The sequence below is a fragment of the Patagioenas fasciata genome, chromosome 19 (assembly GCF_037038585.1).
Source record: "Patagioenas fasciata isolate bPatFas1 chromosome 19, bPatFas1.hap1, whole genome shotgun sequence".
NCBI lineage: Eukaryota > Metazoa > Chordata > Aves > Columbiformes > Columbidae > Patagioenas > Patagioenas fasciata.
This window is the reverse complement of record NC_092538.1, coordinates 1802074-1813750: the sequence shown is the minus strand read 5'-3', so window position 1 is coordinate 1813750 and position 11677 is coordinate 1802074. Positions and strand designations below refer to the sequence as shown.

General features: G+C 57.9%; 1 protein-coding gene across 1 annotated transcript; it reads left to right on the top strand.

The window, feature by feature from the left end:
* Nucleotides 1-4454: 4454 nt before the first annotated feature.
* LOC136110190 (coiled-coil domain-containing protein 81-like) lies at nucleotides 4455-9600 on the top strand. Its single transcript, XM_071817141.1, has 9 exons — nucleotides 4455-4547; nucleotides 5054-5115; nucleotides 5613-5769; nucleotides 6629-6885; nucleotides 7289-7374; nucleotides 7838-7905; nucleotides 8347-8464; nucleotides 9198-9433; nucleotides 9563-9600. Exons 1-9 carry the CDS (start codon nucleotides 4484-4486, stop codon nucleotides 9598-9600), a joined length of 1086 nt encoding a protein of 361 aa, XP_071673242.1. The 5' UTR covers nucleotides 4455-4483.
* The last annotated feature ends 2077 nt before the right edge of the window (nucleotides 9601-11677 follow it).

The window sequence follows — 11677 nt, the reverse complement described above, 5'->3', positions numbered from 1 at the left end:
TAAAGCCAGGTGCATTTCCCTGGTCTCTGCATCTCCCAAGACACTCCCAAGACAGTTTTGCTTTTCCACCAAGCCGAATGGTGCAGCTGATGCGCTGGAGGGAAGGGGTGGCATCCAGAGGGACCTGGACAGGCTGGGGGGTCCATGTGAACCTCATGAAATTCAACCAGGCCAAGTGCGAGGTCCTGCACCTGGGTCAGGGCAAACCCAGTACCAGCACAGACTGGGGGAGGATGGATGGATGGATGGATGGATGGATGGATGGATGGATGGATGGATGGACGGATGGATAGCAACCCTGTGGAGAAGGGCTGGTGGGTGACAAAAGGGACATAAGCTGGCAATGTGCACTTGCACCCAGAGAACCAAGTGTGTCCTGGGCCACATCACCAGCAGACATGGACCCCAGGGGCTCTGTCCCTCTGTCACCAGTGCTGCCTCAGGCCCTCCAGCATTTTAGAACGATGCTAAAACCCAACCTGTGGCTGGTGATGCCAACCCAGGCGATGTGTGGGTCAAAAATCACCATCACATATATTAACCCTCCTAAAACCAACATGGAAATGGCAGATGTTTGTGCCTCCTTGCGTGGATGCAGCTCTGGCTGCCTCGTCCCGCATCCCACCCTTGCAGCTCCAGGACAGACCCCACACTGGTGGCCCTGCCTGCATCTCCCGTCCCAGAACAGCCAAAGGAGCCGCTTGTTTTGGCCTCCAACTGGCTGATTTAGCCTGGTTCCCTTTCTCCATGAAGGATAAAACCCGGTGCTGAGGCTCCGGTGTCAGTCCCAGCCTGTGCCTACCCTTTGTGTATCCCTTCAAAATAACCCCACACCGTGTTCAGGCAAGTGCGGACTCCTCCCGGACTCAGGGACGGCTCCGGCATTGTCCTGGTGAAGCCACGTGCATGCACTCTGTGGACCACCTCTTGTATTAGTTGTTGCCCCTTCATAATTCTCCTCAACTGATATCTGAACCTGTATTTAAGTCACTTTTGGAGTGCTAAACCCACTGCACCCACAGGATCTGTCAGGGGCGGAATGGGGCTTCACAGAGCGTCCTTCCTATTGTGGTGTGTTCCAAAAGGGACCACAGGGGCTGGCCAGGCCCTCATTGTTTCACCAAACAGCTCGAGTGTTGCACGAGCGGTTCACTGTGGTACCACCCCTGAGAATATTCACAGTGACTACAGAACACACTTTACGGCTGCGGTGCTGCAAGGCCGGGCTCAAGGGGAAGGTATTAAGTGGGTGTTCTGTACACCATATTGCCCCCAAGCCGACAGGATCGCTGAGTGGACTAATGGTCTGATTAAAAACCACTCTGGCATCTCGTGACTGAGTTGGGACACATGCCTAAACAAGCTCTCCTCATTGTCAATAATTGCTGGGGGAGCTATGGGAGCCCCCAAATGAAAGCATTTTCCCCCAAGAGACCACCAATAGACAAGGGTCCTATAGCAAACAATGGAAAGGATTTTTGGGGTGCTTCCACAACAGGTGCGTCTATGCAAACGTGGAGTGCACCCACGCAACAGCAGCCTGGCACAGCCTAGCCTGGGTGCTTCTCCTGGTGACCGACCAGTGCCGCAGGGAAGCGGTCAGGAGCCTGCTGGACATCTGTCCCTCGTGTGACGGTACTGACCCCAACAACAGCCCACTCTGCTCATGCCCATGTCCCTTGGCTGGCAGACAGGGCCGCTGGCCAATGAAACACCTGGGTTGAGAGAAGCTTCTGTTCCACCAGCACAACTGACCAGAGCTCCGATTCAACCCGGGGACAAATGGAACCCACCAGAGACCCCTGTTGCGTTGGTCTTCCTTGCTGTAATGGTTCTGCTGTGGAAGAGTCTCCTTGTTGGATCCAGGGTGTTGCATAAAGAGATATCACTAAGGACTGAGACATCCCCCCTGCCTTATTGGTGAGCGATGCTCTGCGTACCCTTGAGAGCCCTCACTTTTTGTGAGTGGGACGATGCACATTTTCAATCATCATCCCAGAGTTTTCGGTTCCCTTGCATCTGAATCGGAAATGGAACTCCTAACCAGTGTCCAAATCTGTGTTTTATAATGTTGTGGGACTGCTGAGTAGTTTTGGATAAACCCCATTTCTAGTTGGTTCTCTGCTAAATAGTTCTGGTTACAGTGAAGTCTGGAACTTCTCACCTGCCTGAATTGATTGTTGGGGTGCTTCCATGACATCTCAATCGGTGTACTTGAGCAGGGTACCAAAAATGGAGAAATGATGACAGAGGCACAGCTGTCATCCTTCCCCTCCCTGCACAAAATGTGTGGAATAGGAACGGTTCGGTCCTGGCCTGCTGGCCCCCCCGGCCTGGCCCAGAGTGGAAAGTTGATTTTTGGGTGTGGGTTCCAACGGTCAGGACAGAGAAGTCTGGGGAGACCCTGGCAAAAGCAGTTCTACCAAAAGGGAGAGACTGGCGGAAGAAAAGGTGTGATTCAAACAGAGAGGCACACAGGTCCACAAGGCAGAAAGGCTGGGGCACTGCCTGTGTGGCCCCAGGGATGGGTCCCCAGCTTGGTGACCTGCAAACCACGTTTTTGTGCAGACGGGGAGGAATGGGGGCTGAATCATTGTTAAGGGAGGACGAGACAGGAGGGTGTTGGAACGATAAAGGACTCAGCACTCCGATTCAATGTGAATCACGCCAAAGCCATTTATTACAGACACGTGTCTCCTTATATACGCAACTATTCTCTAATCACGAATCCACGCTCCAAGCATGGATTCGCTAAATGAGTATCATGGGCAATCCACACGCTGGAGCCCCACTGATGATAGGTCCGACGACTCACGCCATGCTGAGGCCCTGTTAATGAAGAAACGCCCCTCTTTCTCACAGCAGATTCTGTTCTCAGCTTCTCGAAGTGGCCTTGAGATTCCTTTGGGCCTGACTAATTCAACAACATATCTCCTTCTAACGAAACCCCTTCACAGGAGGGTGCTGGGGACCCGGAGGGGTTCTGAGAAAAGGATTGTCAGCGTTGTGGCGATGAGGAACGATTCATACAGACGCAGACAGGGGCGCACAGGCACAGGGTTCTTGTTAGCAGCAAAAGCAGAGCCGGGCAGAGCTGAGCTCTCTTTTATTAACAGTTCTCCATTTATAGATTTACAGGGATGAGCTTGGGCTAAGAGGTTAGACAAATGATTTTGTTCAATAATTGTTATTCTAAACACACCACACTCCTATTGTGACTGGTTTCAGTCACGTTCCCATGCGTATCTTGTGGGCGGCGTTCCGACCCACTCGTTCACACGCCCAGGCCCAACATTCACACATCGCACACACCGGGGTGGTTTTCTGACCCGAGATATGGTTCTCACTGGTCTGGGCCATCACGTCTTACACCCATAGAAAACATACTTCCGTGTAATCTGTCCAAGGCCCTTTAGCTGGAACCGCACATCCTGCCATTCCCGCAAGAGTTATCAACCATGAACCCTTCGACGGCCCGTGGGACCAGGCGGGCGGCCTGGAGCCGGGCGACCTGTGGCACGGAGCGTTAATGAGCCCTAGGGCACCGCGAGTGCTGCTGCATGGACAGGCCTCTCTCCTGGGAACACCAAGGGAGCAGCGGCCATCCATCACCACCCTGTTTGGTTCGGCAGCCCGAACCCCCTCCCCGAGTTTGGCAACTGCACCCCCCTCAGCACCTTCAGCAAATCCGAGCAGTCCTCTCCATGGCACCTGGGAACCGTGAGCAGCGGGAGCTGCAGCGGGACCCGTGTGGGAGCAGGTCCGGTGCTGCCGGGGCTGGTGGGAGAGGGTTGCAGCCGGCTCCAAAGCCGGTGTGAGCAGCCATCGCCTGCCAAAGCTGCGCCAGGCAGGGCAGCTGCGCTCCCCGCTGCAGACACGTTGGGTGAGAGGGGCAGGAAGAAGCGGGGAAGGGTGGAAGGAAGCCCAGCGGCGCTTGCAGCCCGGTGTCCCCATGTGGGGACATGGCAGGGGTGGCCTGGGGAAACCCCTCCCGCTCAGGAGACAGTGGGGTGGGGGCAGCTCCCGGAAGCCCCTGCCCACTGCAGAGCCCCTGGCAGGGCCTGGGGGGAGGGTGTGTGCAGCCCCTCTGTGACACGGTCCGGGGTCACAGTGGGACAGCCACACGTCACAGTGGTGACAGCCCCCCTGTCCCTGTCGTGACCAGCGTCTGCCCCACTCACCCGGTGAGGCCGAGTGGACTCCAAGTGCTGAGAGCTGCTCTCGCACCGCTCTGCTCTGGAGTAGCTGCTCTGCAGTGAGGAGGAGAAGGCGGAGAGAGGGAGCACGACAGCACCAAGGAGGGTGAAGGGTGGAGAAGGAGAAGGAGGAGGAGGAGGAGAGAAAAAGAAGGAGGAGGAGGAGGAGAAGACAAAAAGAAGGAGGAAGAGCAGGAGGAGGAGAAGGAGGAGGACAAGGAGAAGCAGTAAAGCCATTGTCCAGCCACTTGCTGCAGTTGTTAACTTGAAGCAGCAGTGGAACTAAGATGGCAAGACAGCTCTTCTTGCAGCCTCACCTGAGCCCAACTATTGAGAAGCTGGAGCGTTATGGTAAGGCCTTCAGGCCCAATTTCACATGTGTGTCTGGGTCAAGGACATCTCTGAAATCAGGCATGGAAACCCGAGGACTGGGGGGGGTGGTTGCTGAGGAGTGGTGACTGCAAGGAGGGACCTGCTTGACCATCCCAAAGGGCTGAGGGGCTGATGTGGCAGCCAGGGCTCCTGGTTCCCTCCCTGACGTGGCCCCTGCCTTCCTGGGGCAGCCCAGGCAGAAGCCCCTGACCCCAAGGGGCTGCCCTTGCCTGGCGCTGGGCATTGCCCACGCTGAGCTCATGTCTGAATGGAAGAGCTGAAGGTGCTCGTGGGCCACGTGGGCTCTGTGTGTTCAGAGATGTGACCTGGCAAAACTGGCCCCTGCTGGGGAGACACCAGGGCCTGCCCTGAGCCTCCGAGAGCCGCGTGGAGCACAGCCCCGTGCCCCCGCGGGCATGGCAGAGCACTGCCGGCTTCCCGGCTGCTGCCTCAGAGCATGACGGGTCTTTCCCTTGTTCTTCCAGAGTTCGCTAAGATTTGGGCCAGCACATCGTATCACCTCAGCCTGCAGCTGGCTCTCCACCAGGTGGGCCTCACCTCCTTCTCCTCTCACACCCTGATGAACGCTGATCAAGTCCTGACAGCCCTTTGCCATCGGGTGCAGCTGTTCTTCCCCTCCGTTGGAAGCAGGAGCAACGCCCCAGCACAACACTGCAATGCACACAGTGACATGGACACCTTCTCTGTCCATGCAGATGTACAAGAAGGTCCCCCCGTCAGGTTGCATGTGAAAACCTGGAAGCCCGGGACACATCTGGATTTATTCCAAGCGTGGGAACCCCCTGCCTTCTACTGATTGAGCCAGAGGGTGTTTGTCAGCTTTCCCTCACCTATTTGGTTCTTCGTAGCTGAAGGGGGGTGAGAGGGAAAAGCGCAGCCCCTGTTTGTGTTCTCCCAAGGAGCCCATCTTGCTCCTTTGTACCTCAGGCCAGGGCAGGGCACTAAACACCATCAGCCTCCTCTGACAAGTCACCCGTCTGCCCCTCCAAGACTTCTTCCCATCCGCCATCTCCTCTGTTCCAGGCTGTCCGCATTCCCGGAATCGGGACTTTTGCGGTTGTCACGAAGCGAGTAGCCCTCAGTGACCAGGATCTGGTGATCGTGGAGAGACCCGTGTTTCAACCTGAAAAGGCTGTTGCGCAGGACCGTGAGCTCCGCTGTGCTTGCACAGACTTCCCTGGTAAGCAGCGTGAAAGCGGCGCTGGCCTTGAGCAGGGTGGGGAGGGGTGCTGTGCTCTCCAGAGGTGACTGAGGGGAGCACCAACCACCCACCGCGGTCCTGCCAAGAGCTTCACTCGACAAAACCAGCCGGCTGTGAAAGGACCCTGCCTAGCGGTTTGTTTTAAAGAATCACCAGAGGACAATACAGCTAAGAGCGCACTCTCTTTGTCCTGCTTCAACAACAGGGTCCCTCACAGCTTCCTTGGTGTGGTGTCTTCTGGTTCCATGATGCTTCAACTGTTGCTCCCCCTTTCCGCTGCACTAGACCTCGTCCAGGCAAATGCCGGGGCTCTTCCCAGCTCCCTCAGCCTCCTTGCACGGGGGAAAAGCAGGGGAAACCCAGGGGGGAAAGACGGTTCCTTCCAAAAGCCACTGGCGGGACACCTGCGCCTTCTAGTCACTACTGCCTTTGGGGCAGCTGTTGTGGGACCCGGGGAGCACCAAGAGCTTGGGGCTGTGTTTGGGGTGCGTTTCTCTCTAAAGACAAAGACAGCACCGAGTGTGGGCTGGCACCCTCCAGCTTGCCCTGGGACCTGACGCCTATCTCCCCACTTTGTCCCGCAGTCACTCTTCTTCCCACCAAGTGCCTAAGACCCTTTGTTTCCCTTTCTGTATCAGAGAAGCCACCGCTGTCTGCTGCGCACCTCACTGTCCACTTTAAGAGGAAGGGACAAGCCGAGCGTCTCCTCAGAGGCGCTGGCCCAGCCACACAGCCCAGTACCAAAGTGTTGCCCGAGGGCCTGGAGGCTGCAGACCTTTGATTGTAGCCTGCCCAGCAGGTCTGCAAGCTCATGTGTTCCTCTTCTCTCGTCTTTCAGGCCACCAAGATTTCGAGCAACTGCCGTATGCTCAGATAGCCTCAGAGAACGCTGTCTCTGAGGGCACCGTGCAGCTCTACATGGAAAGGACCACGCACCTTTTCCATGCCTGCATAGAGAACGGGCAGAACGTTGCCATCATCTGGAGGGATGTGGGCATGCTGATTGTCCAGGGAAAAGACGTGAAAATGAGATTTTACTTAGACTTTCTGGAAAGGCTGAATGGCGCTGGCAAGATGCTGCAAGCTCTTCTCGAGGTAGGATTTTCACTTTCCCAGCGCCACTCCTGCTGCTTCTGAAATGCTTTCTGGGGGCTGCTTTCCCCTGGCCGGCCATGCCTCGTTCAGCCCCTGGGCTCCTGGAGCTCTAGAGCACAGCAGGCTCTCTGCAGAGCACCTCCCTGGCGTGCAATGGCCTGGCTTTGCAAGAGCCACCCCCAGAGGAGCTGCACTTTGCGAGAAAAGGCCGGCGTTGATGGCGGGGAGCGCTGCGTGCCCCACTCTGGGGGCCGGGAGCAGAGGCACAGGCAGAGCAAGGCTTGCTGAGCCCAGAGCCCTTGGGCGGCTCTGGCTCTTTGCTGGCGTTGGGCCGAGGCGGAGCGAGCAGCCGGCCCTTCCCAGCGTCCGCTCCTCCCGTCATCCGCCTCTGTCCTCGTTGCAGATGCCGGAGATGAGGGACTCAGTCATCTCACGCCATGACACCGCTGCTTCCCAGACCTCTTCTGGACGTGTTGTCGTCCTGCCATGGTACGTTTGACTTCACTTGGAGGAACGGGGGACAGTGGCACGGCTTCTGCATCTGTCCTGCTGTGGACCTAGAGACGCATTTAGGCAACATTTCCCGCTATGTTTCTCCTGCTCCTTTTCTTTCCTCTCTGGGAGAGACTGCTCTTAGGTCCAGAAACGTTAATCTGCAAGGCTCTACGAGGAACTCGGAGGGCAAGATCAGAACTCAAAGGCGTCTTAGAAAACCAGAGCACTAGATAATACTCTGCTCTCCATGTGCACGATGAGCAGAATCATTTCCCCAGAAGCAGCAAGGGGGTTTTGTGGGAGGACGGCCATTCTCAGGGAAGGATGGAGAAACGCGGGCACAGGCTGACGGGGCCTCTCCCGGCACTGGAGCTTCTACTGCGTCCCTCCGGGTTGGGCTGCCTTGGGAAACAACGTGGTGTCCTTTCTTCAGCCTGCTGCCTTCTTCCTCTGCCAGGTACCAACTTGAGACCGTGCCCAAAATGCCAGCGCTGATAGACCTGAAAGGATGTGTGAAGGGAAAAGGTGACGGCCTGTGGTGTGAACCTGCCCCAGCAGCAAATCTGTGTGCGCGGGACCAATGCAGAAACCCCAGAGCCGGGTTCCCGTGAGATAAATGATTCCCCTCCCCAGAATGACTCCTGGACAGCACCAGTATCTCCCATGGAAGCCCCCGTTTCAGCACACGGATGAGAGAAAGCCATGCAAACAGTCTTCCCCAGGGAATAACGGTGCACTGTGGGCATGGGGCGTTGGATGGAAAAACAGTGTCAGAAAAGGCCTAAGACCTCCCAGGAAACATGGCTTTCCCCCAAAGGGATGAAAAGGACCACCTTCCCCAGTGTTACCACAGCCCTGAGCAGACCCGCACGTCACTCTCCTTGGAACTGGCACACGAGTGGCACCCGGTTCCCAGAACAACACCGAGATGCTGTTCTGAAGAACCGTCTCCTTTCCCATTTCTAGAGGATGCTGCCGAGAAGCGCCTCCTCCGTCGAGCCAGGCTTCCTCCACATCGGTTACCTGCCCTGACTGTGACGCTGGAGCAGGGTCAGAAAGCCGAGGGGAGTGAGCCTCGCGCCAGGTGAGACACTCACATAAACGGGTGAGCGTGGCCCCCTGCTCCGGTCTCTGTGGGAGCGAGACGTTTCTCCCAGAAACACCCCACGTGCGCTTTTCCCACGTCCCACTGACTCATGGTTTCTTGGTCATGGCAGTGTCTTGTAGCTTCTTGGCAGACTCTGCTGGCACCACCATTTCTTTCTTCCCTTCCGATGTGCAGATCTCTTGAGTAGCCAAGTGCAAAGGCTCGTTCCAGGAGCAGAAGGTCATTTTGGCTTTCCCTTCAGGTTGAAATGAGCCTGGCCTTTCTGTTTGCTGAGAACAGAATTCTGCAGTTGGTTACTGCAGAGGATTGCCCTGAGCAACCAGGAGCCTCTTCTGCACTGACGCCTGTCTTACGGAGAGCTCAGTGGCAGGATGGCTTTTCCGTGGGGTCGTGTCCTCCTCCCTTTGACACTGTGTCCCCACGCCCAACCTGCCCGTACAGGGCGTAGCGCTATCTCCGGGCACAGGACCCTGTTCCTCTGGTTGCTCCAGCAAGAGAGGGCCGAGACCTGGGCATCCTGAGTTGCAGGGGGGCTGTTGGGCACATCCGAGGCTGACAGCTTGGGGTCTTCTCTGTGCCTGGGGACTTGATCACAAGGATGTGAGCAGAGCCCGTTCTGCTGCAGAAGCAGGTGCGCCACCTGGAAGCACAGGATGCAGAACCAGCTCCTCCTGCGCTCCTGCCAACACGCCCTGTTGTGTCTTTGCAGGCAGCTACCGGTCATCCAGAGGAGCTGCTTGAAGGAAAAGGAGGAGAAAGGAAAGCTACCGCCTCTGCTTGCACCCAGAGAAGTGGACTTCATAGCCAGAGCCATTGAGAGGAGAGAAAAGGTACCCGACACCGGATGCTGCAGGAGCACATCCTACTGGACTGTAGAGCAGCGTTGCTCCACACATGCCAGTGCTCACAAGATTCTTCACTGGGTGTTCACGGGACCACTGACCGGTTGCTTTGGTGTTTGCTTGGAGAGAGGCGGGTCACTGTCAGTTGAGAATATACTTGTCACTTCCAGTAGCCTGGAAACACCCCCAGAGCCCTCACGTGGGGCTGTTTCTGTCGGCCCGGTGGCTGCAGGACTTGTCTGGGCTCACCAGCTGCCGGCTGGTTTGTAGCCCGGTGGTGGCTGATCTCCCTGGTCATTCCAGACGGGCTCCTCGGTGGAGCCTGCGGGAACCTGGGAGCAAACCAGCGTGGACAGCAAGGCAGAAGAGAAGGGAGGGAAGGGAGGAAAACAGCTCAGCCGTGGCAGGACAGACTAATGCTGCCTGCTATTGCATTTCATTCGGCCTCCAGAATAAACGGCAGAAGAAGAAAGAGGAGAAGCTTCCACAGTATATCCAGAAATTCCTGGAAGCAGAGGAAAAGAAGAAAAAAGAGGCGGCGGTAGGGGAAAAAAGTAAACGGCAGTCAGCCGGAGCAATGAAAGCAAAGGCCGAGGCAGAAAAGGAGACACCCGGTGTGGAAGGAAAGGCAGAAAACCCAGAGGAGATGCAGAGGAGCCAGGTACTTGGGATTCCTGCAGAAGAAGAGCACTTTCTCCCGCAGGGCGGCTGAGACCGCAAAGTACCTCTGGCACCCAAGCCGTCACAGCAGCGTTGCTGCAGCAGAGCCGGGCGGGTGATGCTGCCCTTCCTGAGCAAGAAGGGGGACACAGAGTTGCAGTGAAACCCTGGTGACACTCAGAGGTCACCCCAGGGCCTGCTGAGCTCCTTCTCCCGGTTCTCCCTGTCCCCTGTGGTCCATTCAGAAGTGTTCTGGGGTATGCGTGCTGGGAAGCAGCACCCTCCGGGTGCGGGGCTGTTGTGTGAGAGTCTCCTCCTGTGCAGGAATCCAGCTCCCCCGAGTGCTCCTCAGACAGTTCCCCGAGCAGCGTGGAGTCAGACGAGTCCAGCTGGGACCTGCTGGAGATCAGGACCATTATGGAGGACTGGGAAGAGGCCGGAGAAGAGCCCCCCACAGTCCCTGAGGACAACAGCGTCCCCCCGAAGCGGTACGAGTGTGCCCGCTCCAGCCGAGCCCTGGGGCGGTGGGGGGTGAGCCAGAGGTGGTGGGTACAGGGAGCCAACCCCCGAGCCACGGGGCTGCACAGGGCGCCCGGGGATTTCTGCAGCCACGGGAACGGGCTGGGTTAGACCCCACGGCAGGGGCCAGAGCAGGGGCTTGAAACCCCTCCTGCCTCCAGGGGGCTGTGGGGCAGAACGGGGCCGCATAGCTGTGGGGCTGAGTGTGGGAAGAGGCAGGACGGTCCCAGCTGCAGAGTCAGGGAGACTTTGTCCTTGCTGTTGCAGGAGCCTTTCCCCACAGACAGACCGGGCCCTGCGGGAGGTGGTGACCTGCATCCTGGGGCAGGTGGCCCGCAAGAGGAGAGGGGAGAGGGATGAGCAGCTGGATCTGCAGGACAAGCTCCAGTGGTAAATCTCTCCGGACACGGGCAGCGCTTCCTCTCCCGCAGTCCCTTCCTCCTGCTCCCCGCAGCCCCGCGGGAGAGAGCCGCTTCTCCTGGCACCGGCCTCTCGGCAGAGCCGCTCCTGCGGCCGCGGCTGGCGCCCAGCTGAGAGCCCGGCTGGAGCGCTCTCCTGTGCTCACACCACCTCCTCCCGCTGTGTGTCTGCAGCGAGCTGGCCGTGCTGCGCTGGGAACGGTCGGGGAAAGAGGCAGGCAGCAGCCAACACCTGCGGGAAGCTGCACCCCAGGCTGCACCCCCTGCCAAGGCGGGGGAGAGGAGGGCAGGACCGGTACGTCCCCAAGGCTCAATGTGGTGGCGTTTGGAATGGCGACGGCGCAACGGTGCGGCCAGGCTGGTCTGGGACAGCAAGCAGCCGGGTTGCTTTCAGCCCTGCGGTCCCTTGGCTCAGGGGTCGTTGCAGAAAGGCTCTGCAGTCGGGACCGTGAGCAAAGCAGGGCTGATGGAGAGGCTGAAAAGAAGGGGCAGGAGGGAGGGGGGGCGCTGAAATCCCCCCAGCCCCTGCCAGGGACACCAACACTGCCTGCTGCTGCATTGCCGTGGTCCTGCAGGCGGAGCCCCGCGTGTGCACGGAGGAGGAAACACGCAAGCTCTGGGAGTCCTTGTGCAGCAAGATAGAGCAGAAGCGCAGCAGTGGCACCGCCAAAGGCCTGAAAAAAAGAGCCAGAGCAATGGGAGGCCCAGGTACCGCAGGCCGTGAAAAACAACTGGGGAAAGAGCATTCC